At 35.7% G+C, this 18,063-nt stretch overlaps 1 protein-coding gene across 1 annotated transcript in view; it reads right to left on the bottom strand.

Annotated features, from left to right (window-relative positions):
• The window catches only part of LOC134841736 (uncharacterized), a 156,885-nt gene that overhangs the window by 111,025 nt on the left and 27,797 nt on the right, over positions 1-18,063 (bottom strand). The window contains exon 4 of the mRNA XM_063857774.1: positions 9,674-9,918. Coding sequence (XP_063713844.1) covers positions 9,674-9,918 — 245 coding nt within the window. The remainder of the gene's footprint in view (positions 1-9,673; positions 9,919-18,063) is intronic.

Raw genomic sequence — 18,063 nt, 5'->3', positions numbered from 1 at the left:
GAAACATAAGAAAAACCACAATAAACCCAACATAAAACGTTATCACATAACAGGACCTCTCACAGAAACCGCACGAAATCATACTCCCACTCCTGGCCTAACCAACCAAAGAGGACGTCCTGAGCATGCTCTATAGCCGGCCTTACCCACCGCGCTACATCCACGCTTTGTGACCACACTTCTATTTTTAATAAGAGGTACTCAAGGGTGAGTAACTCTTCAAAATAACCGAACTAAAACATAAAGCTTTTGTGAAAACAACTAACCAAAATCATAATTAAAACACCGAACTAATAAAAATTTTATAAAATGTAAATTATACCTTGCAGTATATAGATCAGCATACAACACCAAAGACGAACATCCAAAGACAAAATGACCCCACTACACTCGAAAAAGATTGGCCAACCACAATCAATATGCCGTCCACAATCACAACTCAAAGGATTTAGAGTACGACTTGACTTCGCAGAAAAGGACTTCATTGAACTAGACCAATGACCACCTCGATGTTCAAATATACGTACAGATCCGAGTAACAAGGCATCCCCTCCACGCACAATCTCCACGCCATTCCCAGACGAGGTTGAACACAAAAGAAGTTCTCTACATGAAACAGAAAAACCTGTCATAGCCAACCATTCTGAAATCAGATTTGAGTTTGCTGAGAAAACCCAGTCGTTGTCATAAGAAGACACAACGATTGATCCTGGAACTTCTCTAACAAGAAAACCCAGAAGAAATATGATGTTCGCCAAATACCAACGTCCATCATCCATCCTTTGAATTGCAGAAAGACAATTCTAAAAAACTCTGTAAAACCCGGATGGGTGGAACCTGATCTAAACTACATTTTATGATTGGATAAATTAGATATTTTACCACTGTAAAGTATTTAATATTAACCAATCATGATCCATCTAACTAACAACCCACTTATTTGTAAGTGCTGAAATTACTTGTAATTTCAGCACCAGAGAGATTTGAATTTAACTTAGAAATTAGTTGCCTCTCCAAGAGAACTTCAGCAGCCGCAATAAACCAGTATACCCTAGATCTATTGAGCCTAGCAGAGACTAGTTAAACAAACTGAGACTAGATAGTATAAGAGTAAGATTAGGATCGGTATTAGACTAAGAAGTTGCACGAATCTATCCGGCCGAAAATAAGATAGCGTGACGAGCAGACGGTGTACCCTATCCGAAATTACTCTATGAGTTAACCACATCGGTCCTAACTCAATATACTTTTGCGATGATAACTGTAGGTCAGATTTTCTGTGCTACTGGCAAAACGACCTGTTACTAGTATCTGTCACGTACTATTAGCAGCCTCGCATAAGCAACAATTATGAAAACGCAAAGTAAATCACAATTGATACAAATTGAAATCAGGGCAACGTGCTGACTGTTCGCACTACCATTACCGTCTATGCGTTATTGTTCTATTTTAAAAAACTGAAATAATTAAAAAACTCTTTTTTAAAGACATCTGCTCAAACGCTATTTAAAGTACAAAAAAAAGATAATTAGCCAAGAGTAACGTAAAAATCAAAACAACTGGTATGCCTCGAATCAATTTGGAACAAGGTCTGACTGAGCCGTTTTAAATAGCCGTTCAACCTTTAACTGCGCGATAGTACATGCGCGAGATATGACGTTCTTCAACACATCACTGGGGTCACCACATCACTGGCTTTCAGATGCCAAAAGTCTCGTCAAAAGTGACTGATTACAAACTCCAAGTTTGTTCAGAGAAATAAACTCCCCAGAAAACAAATATTAAGTCATTTTCTTCGAAAGTCTAGAAAACGAATAAACAATAGATTCTTTCCAGACTTTTGTTTTAATTTTTCGGGCTTTTCTATTTTTTTCTTCAGACCAATTTTAGCTCATACTACTTTTTAATAGAATATTCAAACGATCCAAACGGTATTATTGCTTTTAGCTTAATTTTTAACATGATAATTTTTTGTAGAGCTATGGCGGCTCAAACTTGCCAATTTGACTATTTTAATTCGCGATAAACTTGTCATATAAACGCGAGAGCGACGTCTTCAGAAATGGATCCAGTAAAATTTGAGGCAAGCAGTTCGGAACGTTTAAAAATTTTCAAGACGCTAATTACATTACATTGTACTTAACATAGCGTGAAAGGGGATATTTAAAAAAATGATCAAAACGTTCGAAATATTTTTTGTGTTTCTTTTTAATTTTTAATAGCTTTCAAAGTTCATAAAAAAGAGATTCAGTCCTTAGAACTTAAAAGATAGTCAGAACATTCGACTTTTGCCTGGATATGAGAAGTCTGGTTGACTTTTGTTGACAATTCAATTCGATTAATTAAATATATCGCCAATGGCGTCTTAGTCTTTGACACTGCGTTTATTTAACCCCCAATGTTTACACCACCTTCATTATAGCCTCGTGTCAATATTTATATTTATTTATTTTATTTATTTGAACATTTGCGTTCATTTAAGTACTTTTTCACCTAAAAAATGTATTCAAAATGAGTGTATTATTTGAGGCCAGAGAAGCCTTTGTAAGTTCACTTGACGCATCTAGCATCTCAATAACAACTGAATTTCGATAATTTACAGAAATAATCCTTTTTTTTCACGCCTTAAAGACAGAGATAGTCTACATGGAGTTTATTTTCGGAAACAAAAGAACTTGAAGATTTTACAAAAAAAAACAATTGCTTGATCTTGAACCAATCTTATAACTTTCTATGAGCTATAAAATTTGAAGCGTCCTTTCATTTTACTTTATCTCTCAAAGCAAAACCGATAATAGTCATGCCACGCCATGAGTAATATCTTAAACATATAAACAAACTACTACGAAATGGATCTGCTCAGATTATCAAGCACGTAAATGCCAAGCAACAGCATATACGGGGGGCAAAAAAAATGTTGAAGTGATTGGTGAGCATAATAATAATATTTGGACAAGAAAAAATGATGCTCGAGTAGTTTTTGAAAACCATCTTTGATCTAAACGACAGTTTTACCCCACCGTCTCAGTCGCTACAGTCATTCAGCTCGTAACCTAAAACATTGCCATCTAATGGGCAGTACCAACTGAGACAACTAGTCTCCCCAGCACATGAAATTTCCAAAGTTCGAGCTTTTCAAGATCTTTGTAAGATTTGACAGTTAAAAACACAATCACGAAAAACATATTTTATTCGGCGACCCGGAAAAGCTATGTGCTCAACAATTTTTTTTTGATTGGCTGACGGAATTTTTCTTCTACAATTTTTTTCCAATTGTACTCTGAAAAAGTTAGTTTTTCAGAAATGGGCGCCGCCTGCATGTATGCCTTCTTACCAAATCAAAAGGAAAAAACATGCCACCGTTTCTTAGAAGCCCTAAAAAACTAACCCCTGACAGCACACTTGGGAAATTTTTGTTAATTTTGAGCAACTACCTAATCAAATTTTTCGGAAACACTACCCAGAATCCGGGCTGATTGGATATTTTGTATCTTTCTCAAAGTATATGAGAAAAAAAGCGGAACTCATATCAAAAATGGAGTACAAAACGAACCACTAGCTTGTATTATCACCTCATAAGTCAATCTCACTGATTTTAGAAAAAGAAGAAAAATAGGATATTTGTACTATAAACTAAGTGAGGAAAACTAAATAGTATTCAGTTGCACAATAAAAAATCAGAAAATTTGCAAAAATTGACTGGCTCAGCCTTTATTTTGGATCTAATTTCATAAAAGTCTCGCCCCCAATCAAGAAGTCCTTTCCTTTTTACAGGATGAAATCAAAGAGACAAGGCAACACCCAGTTTGGCCAGAAAACAAATGCTGTAGATCGCTGGCATTTTAGTACACATTCGCATTTCAGTGATTTGTATGCCAGTATATGGAAAGTAATTGCAAGTTTCCATAAAAAAAGCCTCCAATCAGAAACTCATGTTCCGACCAGACACCAATTGAATGAAAAAAGCGGGTTCTAAAAGATGGCACAATCTTATGCAAAATGACAAAGTAAAATATGATTTGCTTTTTTTTCTCGCTATGGCAAACTTAAAAGCTAAAACTTGTTCAATTGCTCCTTCTAAAAATTTTGTGCATAATTTTTTTTGGATTTTTGTAAAAATGCCTCTCCTTGCAGCATCCCAGTGACAAAGAAAAACGTACTGTCTGGACTCGCATTTGAAAAACGCTGTCTCTTTTAAATTAGTTCCTGAGCGATCGCTTTTTGGTGGGACACTAGATTGGGACTAAGGGCTGGCCAACCCTTTAGACCTGATATTGTATGCCGAAAACTCAAAAACAAGTTCACAAAATTTAGATGGTTCATAAATTAGATGAGTCTTACTTAAAAATGATCGGTATTTGAATATGTCTGAGATCACATCACCATTTTGTTCACTCTTTGTTTTTTTGTTTCTTTTTTTATACTCAGCCAATAAATCTATTATCAGCATCAAGTTTTTCAATTATTAGCAAGAAAAATCAGACCATTTTTAGATACTCATTTGAATGATCAGGGTCGGATTAGTTTTCAAGCTCGTTTTAAAGTCTAGGCTAATGGCAAGTTCAATTCTGTTCTAGTCAAAACCGCATTTAGCAGTTTGCATAATGCTTCGAATTGTTTCGCAAAAATCTTCGCAGTTCAAACTTTGATGTTTACCAACGCTATGATTCTAAATTTTAGTGAGGTTATCTAGCTGTGGGGTTAAAAGAAAGGGGTTTAAAAAACGGGTGTTTATAAGCCTGGGATTCCTTGACAATAACTAGTTGTTTTTCTGATGATACGGAAAGTTTGAACATTCCTGCCCAACACAAGAGAGTAGTACAAAACAACCCGTTAATCTGTTGCTTGTTTTAAAGAAATTTTTGACGTAAATATTTGAAATTGGTTTGAAGTTTCTAAAAGGTAATATGTAAGAGGGTTCAAATCTACCCGTAAATTCTGTTGCTTTTTCTGAAAGAAATCTTGACATTAACTTAAGGTTTTTTGGTTTATCTTTTTTTAAAAACCTGAATTTTGAGCCTGTGGTTTTGCCTAAGCAAACGTGTTTCGAAATTCAAATGATTCTCTCTGGCAAAAAAGTTGCAAAAGTTAGTCCACATAAATTAGATGAGTTTTTAGCCCACATAAAATTAGCTCTGTCTATTTTCCTAGAAATCTAGTTTGCCTTGCTGTCCGAGTATTTTCTTCGATAGCTTACATTCAATGCAAAGTTCGTTACTAATTGCTTAATTTTTGCACAATTGTTTCTAATAGATCTTTCCAGGCTCATAATTTGAAGCAATATCGAACAATTAAAAAAGCAGAAGTTTTATAGAACAGACAACGAGGACATTTTTCCAAAAGGTTAATATTTTGGTAATGAACAATTTGACTTTAGTTTAAGTCTTGTGCTTGAGATATAGAACAAAAAATAATTGTCAGGCATAGTTGAAAAAGTGTAAAGGTAATTTTAAAAAGTATAGGTATTAAATGCCCTTAACACATTTTTTTGTAAAATTTAGACGCAAATTACATGGCACCAGAACCGGCAAAACGAGATAGGCTTTTTTGCTCGAAAGGCAACTTAAAAACAGAAATTGAGCCATGCGTATCAAACCATCTCTCCTGTCGCTGGAAGATGGCTTGCCAAAAGGAGGAGACATTTTAACCGAGGTGGCAGAGCGGCTACAAGTTCAGAAAGATTATGAGGTTATTTTGTCTCACGATAACCCGCGATTCATGACGTCTCTGATGTACTCATTAATCAGTACTAAGTATTCAGTAATTATATAAGGTGCAATTTAGTTGTTTTTTAATAATAGCCTAAAATTGTTCAAAACGTATTGGACAAATGAAAAGTGAACATTTTTAGTATTAATTTAATACCTATTTAATTTCAAAGTAGTTGACATTGTCAGCCAGCACACATCGAATAAGGAAGGAAAGAAGATTTTTAGAGGCACCGGTTTTGATGTAAAAAGAGTTGAATATGGGTCGAGAGAGCCCAAGTCATGAATGGCCATAGAAGGAGACCAGGAAAAAAATATTTTTGACTTGGAAAATCTGGTGCAAACAATAGTAAAACCAGGATAAAAATTCGCAGTGGCAATGATAACATGATGATTTTGGATCCCATCGCAACAATTTGAAGACCAGTGGAGAAGATGTGACATTCGACCAGAATGGACAAAATGCAATCTCTGCAGATTAAGAAATTTTAGCTGCGAACCTTCCGAGTTAGTGATTTTGAAGGATTAACGACGTTATGCGGATGATTAGTAGAACGGTGAAGGTCAAGATATTCTAGTATTTTGAAATTTTAAGTTTTCGAAGTGATGACGTAACATTTCTGAGAAACGTCAGAAACGGCCATTTTGGCGGAAGAGCTAAAAAGAAACAGAACAACATTAGTTGCGATTGTGAGAACAACGGAAATTGTGATTAAGAAACGACAACGAATCACGGAGTTGACAGAGAACGTTCCGAGTTGCAACTATTGTGTCGCTACAATAGTTGCAAGGCCGTTGCGAACAACGGTGAAGGGTGGAAGACAGCCTTCCGGGTTACGGAGGAATCAAGTTTAACGTTGCTTGATTCAGTGGATTCAAGAATCCGGAAGGGTTTCGAGACTGAAACTTTTATCCTTTTATATAAACTTTTAGCTTCCTGTCATGTCCTGAATTGAATTTAATTAACAACTGGATTCATTTCGATAAGGATGAGAAGCTAGGAGTTGGGGGAAAGGGTTGATCCATCTTCGATGGAGATGATGATTTTTATCTACTGAACAAAAACAATAATAATTCAATAAATAGTAGTAGCCCTGTTTTTAGGAGTGACCTCGTGGTCTGGGGATACTGAGACCCAGCCATGAGCTCACTATTTCTGCATGTAATTAAGTTAATTTGAGTGTTTTGACCGAAGCCGAAAGCAGTAACGTTTTTTGTCGACCCGATGTTAGAAAAGACCACCGAAAGTACTGGCTTGGTAGAGACGGTGAAAAGCATATAAAGCTCTGTTTAGACGTTAGCCAGTCGTCTTAGGACTTAGTTTTATTTTCCGTCGATATGTATCTTCCGGGCGAATGTTACAAGACTTCGCATAATTGTTTTTATATTATCACCAATTGAAGCGCACGTACCTAAGAGTTTAATATGGAAGATAAGTATGGCCTAAATGATAAGTCCAGCAAGGGTTTTTGCATCCTGGTAGAAACAATCCGCGCGTAAAAACTGAAAAACACCTCGTCGGCACTTTTTTTTGAAGGACATTGGTGGTCGGTCCATGCGGACAACATTACGTTAGCACAACATTTGAAAATTGTATCGTGGGGTCTCCAGAAAGGTAGAAAATCGGGAATATCCTGAGAATGAGATTTGATCTTGTCGGGATTAGTATTCATTTCACTTTTTGCAGATCAAACAGAAGTGACACCAGTTGGCGAGAAAGCCCAGATTTTAGAACATATGATAATATGATTGAGCGCACCATCCTTGGTAGTGAAAATTCAGTGGGCGGATAACTTATCGGCGACTGAACGACGAGGTTCAACGACTTGATGAGTATGTCGAGTATAAGTGCAAGAAGTGATCCGAGCCTTGATCAACGTTGCTAATTTGTGCAACTGAAAACAAGGCCAATGGTTGACGCTACCTATAAGTTGCCAGGACCACTGGTGTTTGAAGTTTTATGGTGATGACGACGATAAATTCATTAGCTACCAAGGGTCAGTTGGGCCTACATAGACAAAGTGGGGGAAAAATTGCATTACTTCAATGAGCGTCATGGGGTATCGGTCGAGTTCTTGCTAATTTCTTACAGAAGCATTTGCGGCAAAAAGAAGAGTGAAGGAAAAGTTATTCTGAAAAAAAATATATTTTGAAGTTGGTTTGAAGTTTCTAAAAGGTAATGTGTAAAGTTTTTATAGCAAAATTTTGTATAAAGTGACCTTGCGTGTGATGCCTTATTTTTTGAATATTTTGTCATTTCATTTAGTGCCCTAACTCCATTGACGAGGGGCACGTTGAGTGTTCAATATTGTCTTGTTGAGTCTGACCTGAGCTCGGATAAAAAATCTATTTAAAACCGTTTTAAGGCCTCTAAAAACACAAACAATTCAAGATTGAAATCAATGGATTTACATGATTTGAAATCGATTCAGATCAATTTTTAGCTGGAGTTTAAGATCAATTCAAAGCGATTTGGTATTGATCCAAATCAATCCTAACCTTTTCTATTTAATCTTTCTTCTCTTTCATACTAAAATCAATCTCAATTAAATACGCATACTTTTTTATACTAAAGACGATCCTAATCCATTATTGTCAGTGCGGGTAGGTAAGAAAGAACACATTAAATTTCAAACATATAAATTGAATTATTCGAATTTAAGCGAAAAATATTTTTCAGAAACACAATTGGAGAATTTGCGTGCCGCGTTGTCTTAATGTCCCACTAAAAGTGGTTGTCATCTTAAGAGCTGTCGCCTTGTTTGTCGGATACCCTATGAGCTATTTATCATACCATTTTCTAAACTTTTAGGAATTTGTATGGACATTTCAAACTTTTATTTTTTTGAGCAATTGAAAAAGCCGATTAGGTTCACATTATTGGCAAAGCAAGCAATGCATTTTGTACATTCAGATGTTATATTGAAAGGAAACTTAGAAAGAAGAGGGCGTTTGTAATATTTCAAAGTGATTTTAGAGAAATTTAAAAAAAAATTGTTGATAACACTCGCTCCTCCTTTAAAACAATCATAAGTAGGCGCATTAGGCTTATGAAGAAAGGCTTAAATGTCGATCAACAAACATTGATCGACATTTAAACATTGATCGACAGTTTCTTAACAACTACAAAGAGTTAGACAACTTTTTTTAAGAACGGGGAGCATCCTTTCCTTCCCAAAAGCTCCCAATACGTTTTAACAGGTTTAAATTAATACTATAGAACAGCCAATTTAGCGGCCAATAGACCGTTTTATGTTTTCGCCGATATTGGAGACAACTCATTGTTCCGACTTTCGATACGAAAGTAACGGATTATTTGTCCTCGGGTGGGTTTTTTTGTTCCGACTTTCGATATGAAAGTAACGGAATATTTGTGCTCGGGGTGGGTTTTTTTTCTTCAGACAAATTTTGACTTTTTGACTAGCCATTTTTGACGGAATTTTTTTTATATCATTCGAAAACTACTGTTGTCCTGAGCTTGAATTTGAAACGTTTTTTTAACCTGGGATCATTTTTCATAAAGTTATGGGGGTTTAAAGACTGCCATTTTGGCCAATTTGGGACAATTAACGCGCGATAAATTTCGCGCTATTAACGCGTCAGCGAAATTTAATCCGTCTTAGAAATAATTCCAAATTGGTTCAAGGATGCTTTTATGCCATAATTGATTTGTTAATAGGCGCAAAATCTATCACTTTGTACTTAATATGACGTGTGGGGGGATGTTTTACATAAAATCTCAAATTTTTTCAAAAATTTTTTAAAATTTTTTTCTATTACATTGAAATTTTTCATGTTATTAATGCTCCATAGACCTTAAAAGGCAGTCGGAACAATCAGGGCTTCGCCCTGATACGAGCAGTCTTGTTTCCTTTTGAGGTTTTTTAGGAATAGATTTGAAGTAGTTATTTTGTCGGGGAGGTAAACAATCGTTTGTTCTGAACTAAACTGTTTTGATCTCTTACGTTTCATAGTTGTCTGATGAAAACAAGCAGGTGAGCCAGTGGTGTTGTAAGAGGAGTGAGCGTTATCCCGCCTGCTTCCACTGCTGATTGATTCGGTAGACCCAGTCAGCACCTGAGCAGGTCGGGGCTCGAACCGGGTGCTTTTGACAGGCATTTTCATCAACAGACCTGATGAATTGGCGTTGGCGATAGATTTCATGTGTGGCGTGGGTTTGAACCTCACCTTGGGAAAGTTAGCGCCACCTCTGAAAATAGATCACAAGTTAACGCAATAGCAAAACAAAACAAACGATTATTTTTTGTGTAAATGTGAAACTATTAAACTCAAAATTGGAACGGTTTTGATAATGACCTTTCAGTAAAGCTGTAGGCTGAACTTTAAGGGGAGAGCTTAGGGTTTTTTCTTTCAATTTTCGTACTTTCGAGTTTAAAATCTGAAAAAAAACTGAAATAATTTAACCTCGAAATCCTGGCGCTACCAACAAAGAAACGAAGCGTAGACTTTTTTCATTAGCTGCAGAAGTTAGAATTTCTATCTTATTCAATAGCAATCAAAAGATTGTCCGGAAAAACAGTCAATATCGCGACAGTATTTCATCAACCACGAAAAGCAATGAATTCTTCAGACGGGTATTGAATGAAATGTCTATATATAGCATCGTTTTTGCTCTATTGACGACCTATTCCATACTTCTCTCAACTAAGTCTATCGGAAGCTAATCACGGACGGCACTTGAAATGGAGATCATTTTTGAATTTGAATAAAAATGGTGTATGACAAGAAAATTGGAAATGTGTCAATAAGTAAGTCTCAATACTTGAAGTTTCTTCTTTCCAGCCTTAGAGTGGTCAAAAAAAATGTATCACCAGAATGTTATATAAGTATTTTATTGCTGCAAAATAGTCCATGGATTTCTGAGCCGGTTTATTTTGCTGCAATTTCTGAGCATTAATAGAAAACTGGATGTTTTCGCCCATCTAGAATCCAAATTGGCTAAAGTGATTAATTTCAAACCAAAATATCCTCACTCAAAAAAAAATACTGTTTATATTTCAGGTGGTAAAAAATCTATAAAAGACGGTAAAAAAATGGTTTAGTTATTAAAGTTCAACTCGTTTCCAATAAAAAATCCATTCAAAGCAAATATACCGTTTCAAAATTTTGAGCAAAAAAGTTTTTTTACATGATCGAAACTCAAACTCGAAACATGGAAGAGCTGTATGCTTAGTTGCTTGCAAAGTTATCATCTACAGACACATGATAAATCACTTAAAAACTCAAAAAACAACACTATATAAAACATTTCAAGGCTGATATCAACTTAAAACAAAATAAAACTTAAGCAAAATGCTGGTATATCAGGGCAAAACAAAAAGTTCTGAAAGCCCTTTAAATGGCCTCGCAATTGGTCACTTTTCAACCGTTCAACAGTTAGAACTGCACGAACAAATAATGCACGTGAAACATATTTCTTGACTTGAACTCAGAGAGTCAAAATCTTTATTCTAATTATTATTGTTTCAACTTTCGAAGAAAGTGACTGAATATTTGTGCTCGGGGTGTTTTTTCTCCAGACAAGTATAGATTTCTATTTAGCCATTTTTGAAGGAATTTTTCATATCAGTGGAAAATTATTGTTATTTCGAGGTCAAACTTCAAACGATATTTTCTTCAATTATTTTTTTCTTATTGTTATGGGGGTTTAACGATTGCAATTTTACCAATGCGAGATAATTTATTTTGTGCTATTCACGTGTAAACAAAGATTCAATCCGCCTTAAAAATTGCTCCAAATTGATTTAATGAGGCATGCTAATTGATAACATGTGGGTGATAATTTTTGCAAACCAAATCTGGGAAAAAAACCATTTTCTGATTTTTTTGAAAGTTTGATATGTTTTTTCTAAAGTGAACACTACTACATAGACTTAAAAGGGCGGTCGGAACGTTCGGGGCTTTGCGCTGATACGAGCAGTTTTTTTTCTAAATTATTCTTCAGAGCAATGTTATAAAAAGCGTTTGATCGGCCTGATAGTTGCCAAACAGAATTTAACACTTAACAAGACTACTCATATATCAAGCCAAAACCCTGAGTGTTCGAACTGCCCTTTAATTGGTCAGAAATCGGCAAAGGAAAAAAATGATCGTTAAAGAAAAAAAAATTAAAAATTATATAGTTTTGGACAAAACCGAAGTTCATGTGTGAAAATATTAGTGGTACGAAATTAATACGACCGATAAGCTAGCCTCACTTCTAATTGCAACAACTTTCTTGAGCAAAACAGTTTGCCACGCATTTATAGGTCGCGTAGAAATTTCAGTATTATGAATAAAATCTTCAAAACGCGCATAAATTAGTCAAGAGCATGACCAAATTGGCTATTTTCAAAATCGCTTAACTTTGCGAAAAACGATCGGAGGTAAAAATATCTTCTAACGATTTAATTCATGGAGTCGATATCATCAATGGGGTAAAACAGTTTGTTCTTAAAAACTATCACTTTGATCGCCGAAATTGACTGAATTACAAAAAATTCTTCGAAAGTCGGAACAATAAAAAAAGCAAAAAAAGTGAATTCAAGTACAACAGTTTTTTCATTTTTGTTTTGTTGTTGCTGAGAACTATTGAATAATTATCTCGAGTTCTCAGTTTTTAGGCCTCGGGTTCTCGGGCCTTATTGTGCTCAGTTTTTCCTCGAACTGAATGTTTTTGCCAAGATTATGACTGATTTCAACTTTTTGCTGTAAAGTTTTGAGGTTTCATACACTGCACATTTGATCAATTCGATATCATTGATCTGGTGCTCAACTTTTGTTGTTGTCTTTTCACTCTAAAACGGCTAACTAAAATTAATCAAAAATAAAAGAAAAAAAATATAAAGACAAATAAATTGCTCTGCTCTCAATTAAGAGCTGCTGGACTAAAAATCGGTCATAGTGAATGTTGGCAATTTTATGTTGTTTTCAACACATTTATCAAAAAGCTTGTATCAAAACTAGCTCAGTCAGCTTAAAACCCAAATTGAGCATGTTCTAAAACGCGAAAAGACGTTATTTTGAAGGGCGTCGAATTCTACCCAATTAGAAAATTGACTGGTATACAGGCCACCCAAAAAACCTTTCTTTTGTTACATTTTTGCTACATCCATTTTCCAAGTTAGCCAAAATTTAGCAAGGAGTGCGCTTCGAAAAAAAAGAAATTACTTTGCCTAATTGTTCCAAAAATGTTGAGTAATTGGCTCTCAGTTTACATCAAAAATTGGCTCCAAGAGTCAACTTTCTTAGTTCTGGTTTGTTTCCCGAGTGATTATATCGAAGGGTTTACAAAATTTTGATAACGGTGAGGTTAATTTTACAAAGATTGAGAAATTTAATTCCTAGGCAACATACTCCCGGGGCCCCGAATCATCTGGAAACGGCGCAAAAAGACGTTGCAAAAAAATTAAATAACTTAACAATAGCGGTAAAGGGGCGGTCGAATGCGCCGTAACTTGTTCACACTGTCACCACTCGTCTTGTGCCATCTTTCCCTGGATGTTCTTCCACCACACATCAAACCAGCCATATACCTTGTGGCTTGAGACTTTTAAGTACAAATGGTGTCAACAATCTTCAGTGGGAACTGCATTTTGTTCTACTTTGAGCGTTTCATTAGGGAAGTTATGTACTCCTTCATCGGCCGTTTCCACAGGTGGCTCAACATCTGTTAGTTTATCGGTTGTGAGTCCGTCTATTGTATGTCAAGGACAAACTGTCGTCGAATACTCTTGGTGGAAGGCAGCTGAAGGTTCGCTGAATGAGAAAAGGATTTGGTGTATATGGCTCATCATTTTCTGAGTGGTCCGGTGAAATGGTCAGAGGTCTCAAACTCGGTTGTCTAGTTGCCAAGTGTCTTTGATTTCGGTAAAATTGTACGAAAAACATCAAGCGTGCGCTTTTGCGATCCAAAAATGATGAAGATTGTTTTCTTGGGAAACTGAATCAAGTGTTACCAAGTCCCACCAGAATGAGGACATTATAGGGAACTAAGGAACCATTGGGTGTTTTACCGTTGAATTTTCAAAATGTATGCTCCATTTTCATTTTTTTAGAGCGTCCTTCAATTTTTTGGAAGCTCCAACAAACGTTTTTCAGTTGTCGCCGATGAGTTTTTTTAGAGTTCCCCATCAAGCTGAAAACCGACTCATTGCTTTGATCAGTTGTGCAGTGATCAGATCTGTACAGTTTTTAACGTGAACTGCTCAAGTTCTAAATGATTTAAAAAATCCCTTATTGTTTTTCTATTTCTGGTTCGTTTTCAATGTAGAAGGGGCCAAAAAAATCAACGCTCGTGTTGGTGAATGAGAAAGAGGATTTAAGTAGGGTGGATGGAGGTAGTCTGCTTTGTTTGTGAGATTGAACGAAGAGCGTGTCCTATCCCAATGACGAGGTAGCACTGCTGCACGAACAACTGGACAAAGTCTTGTCATTGATTCATTCAAACGTGGTGCGCGTACTGTAGATGGATTTTCAATGTTGATTGAGCTACTGTTACAATAATTGGGTAATGTTGTTCAATTCCAGTGGTTGGAGCAAATTCAAATCTACTGCGAGAACGAAAAGTTTCTTTCTGGAGTAGGTATGGGTTGGGTTGAACCAGTTTTTTTGTCGAGGAGTCGATTTCGTTGCAGATGTTTCATTGTTTCACCAAGAGGTTCTGGCTGTGCTGTTATGATGATTTAATTGCGCATATTCTATAAAAATGCTAGGTGAATGTTGTAGTTCACGTCAATTTTTGTCGTTGTAACCTAGGTCGTTCTCCCACGTTGATGTTAGTTTTGCGTAAAAACTGAGGCGATGGTCATCAAAAGTTCGTTCCGCGACGAAAAAAATTGATGTCAAAGACTGGAGGTACCAAAAAATACTGCCGAAATGCAGAAACTGTGCCAATCATAATCATGCTATAAGTATCTGTACGCGAGACTTCACTGGCCTTTAAGCTGATTGCAACTTCAGAAACAATGGGGGCTGGTAGCCAACTAAATTTAACGTCGATCGGACTTAATCCTTCGGTGCCATGATCAGCAGGAATCAGATCAATTGATATATGGTGCCGGCCGCTGTTTTGTTGCGGAACGTTTGTTTCGGCTAGACGAAGTAAGCCAGAATCAAAGTTTGGCTGAAGTTGCATCTTAGCAAATTTGACTAAGCCAAATCTAATAATTGCTGCTTCAAGCTCTATGTTAAGACAACTGAGCTGCTATTGGAGCTACTTGGCTTTTGCTTCTTATATAATGAGTTTCCATTTTTTCTGCTTGATGTTTCAACTCTTATGTATACGACAACTGATATTCCTATCAACGATGGGTTTGTAAACGTATAAAGTTTTATTTCTATCTCGTTTTAATTAAAGCCGTTTGAAAAGTGTCCAAGGAAGAAAGACAGGTTTCGTTGGCAAAAAGAGGTTCAATAGTTTTTGTAATTCTTTTTGACTGTTAGCGGGTAGTAATGAGTCCCAGAAATTGCATAAACTCGTCGTTGCTTTGAAAAATGGTCACTGTTTCACTGTTGCTAATATTCCCAATGGATCAAAAATTAAGGACACCAGGTTGCAGAGCTTCCATTGTGACTATCAGTAGGCATCCCACTTATTGCTTTTAGAGACTCCATCTAGAGGTTGTTTTTGTCGTATTTCGTTTTGTCCTGAAACTCTTATTGTGGCTTTGGTATCTTCCTTTGCGAGGCTGAATGCAGTGAGTCGTTGGGTGAAGATGTTGCGTGAATGTATTCGTCCATGTAAAAGTTTTATTTCAGGTTCAACTATTCTTCTTTTTTTTCAATTCTACCTTTGTTTTCTTAGTATTCATGAAGTTGCACCCGAGTTTTCTGCTGAAAATAGTGGTCCAAAAAGAAGAAGAACATTCCGAGCTTCCGAGGAAAATTCAGAACAGTATCAGCATGTAGTAATTGTCAGTACCATACAGTTTTGAAATGACAATCCAAACTTTCTAAAACAGTTCCAGAGAACGTTTTTTATGCAGTACCGTATATGGATTGAAAAACTGTATTGAATTGCTATTTTGTAGGATTTTCCCAAACTATGAACAAAAATGTTTGAGGAAAATTCCCCGAAAGTTTCCAAAAAAGGGGATTGTTTTCTTTCTTTACCGTTGCACAGGGGCGGATTTAGGGGGGGGGGGGTGGCGGACGCCCTCCCCTCTCAGAGATTTGACCACCTGCTGACCCAAAGGGTCCCATCTTTGATATTTTTTAAGAAATCCATTTTTGGCCGACCGACCCTAAAATTTTTCTAAAGGCGCCTTAGGCGCCAATAAATACTAATTTTGAGGGGGTCAAAATTTTCCAAAAAGTGCCTAAAAACGCCTTTTTGGGCTGTTTTTTCACATGTTTGCCTGCGCCAAAACAGGAACTAAATCGTGCTTAGGGAGAGCTCAAAAAATCAATTCGGTCGACCTACAAAAAAAGGTCGACAAAATTTTTCTAAAACATTTTGAAAATCCGCACCTCCCTCGAGAAAATTGTAGATCCGCCCCAGCCCTTGCATATGCTGTGTTCAGCTGATTGAGTGCTGTGTTCCGCTGATCGGCTTTTTTGCGCCAAAAGAATGTAATTGATTTTTGATTTTACATCAAATCATGGCTCAATGAGTCAACTTTCTTAGTTTTGGCTTGTTTACCAGAGAGATAACAAAAGCTTGATTCCTGTGACTTTTAAGCTACAAAAATTGGGGAAAATTTTTTTCAGTCCTAAAACCTACCCTCCGGCATATAAAAATTTTCTGAAATTAGATTTTTTTATTATATTGCATGAATTCAGAAAATCAATTTATAAAAATATCAAATTCTTAAAAATTTGGCGCCCATATCACCTTTCAAAAATATAATGGTCAGTCGATCAAAATTGGGTGCCGTAAAATAGAACCATAGTGGGAACCCTTTGAGTGCTGAAGAAAACCAATTCATGAATGAAAAAAACGAGCAAAGATTAAGCATTGTTAATTAAAAACCTGAGAAAAGTTGTACAATAAAAGACATTTTTTGATGGACAAAAATTTGTCCAATAATCACATTACTGGCAAAAACGTTCCATTTTTATCTTCAAAATTTTTTTATAAATGTCAATTTAGGTACATACAACATTTGCTTGCTTGATTTGACCGCGGTTTGAAGGTATTTTCACGTCATTTCGATTGCATATTGAGCAGTCTGAGAATTAATCACTCCTTGGCGTGGCTGCTAACTTACATTTTAAAAATTTCAAAATGGTGAAAAATGTTCTGTTTCAAATAAAAATTGGAGTTTGTGTATTGTTTTTTTTTCTGCTGGTCATTCGATCGGTCGTTTTCGCCTTCCTCGGGTTTTTAGGTTTTTTTCCAGTTGTTTTCCACCTAAAATCAATTTTTGAAGGACTCTTGATGGTTTTTCAACCAGGCATTTTTTGTGGATTTTTTTTGTCATTCTGAAGAACGTTCATGTTCAATAACCAGGATAAAAAAACTGTATAAATGACCATTTGATCGAAAGTTAGGGGGGATTGTTTTTAGGACTAATTTGACTACTGCAAAATAGTACTGTTAAATTCAACTTGAGATAACGACCGAGCAATATTTTTTCAAGTGGTATAAAAATGAAAACTGCATTTCTAATCATTCTACTTTGAAACTACAAAAATATCGTTTTATGAAAATATGAAAAGAAAAAGAAATGAAAACTAACTTTTTTTCAATTATCTCTAACATTTTATCAAGCTTTTCGCTCAGCACATTTTATCGCTCCTAAATGACATTAGAAACATTCAGGATTTTTCCCAGATACGGATATACTTAATACGAGAATTAATTGGATTGAACGGCATCCAAAATTTGGCTTCGAACTTTTATTCGCTACTTGAACTCTCAACAGATATTTATAAAATTATTGCGTAAATAACAAATAACAACAAAAACATGTAATTAAAAAAGGACCTAAGTTCAAAATATTTAGTCCAAAACGCTAATTTTCAAATGCAACAATATAAAAAAAAACAGATGATAATATAATTGGGCCTTTTCTGGTAATGGGGGTAACGGAATATTTGGTGTGAGTTTTATCTTCAGACAAATTTCGACTTTTTAACTAGCCATTTTTGATAAAAATTGTTTTTATGACAAAAAGTATTGTTGTCCCGAGCTTAAATTTATTTTTCCTGTGAACAATTTTTGTGAAGTTATGGGGTTTTAAAGGTTGCCAATTGGGCCATTTTCGGACAATTTAGCCCAATATATTCCGCGCTATTATAGCGTAAGCGGATATTTAATTCCTCTTAGCAAATTCTGTCACTTTGAACTTTATATGGCTTGTAAGGAAATGATTTTAACAAAAAAAAACCCTAAAATTTCTTAAATTTTTTT

The sequence above is a fragment of the Symsagittifera roscoffensis genome, chromosome 3 (assembly GCF_963678635.1).
Source record: "Symsagittifera roscoffensis chromosome 3, txSymRosc1.1, whole genome shotgun sequence".
Classification (NCBI taxonomy): Eukaryota; Metazoa; Xenacoelomorpha; order Acoela; family Convolutidae; genus Symsagittifera; species Symsagittifera roscoffensis.
This window is presented reverse-complemented; position numbering and strand designations above follow the sequence as displayed.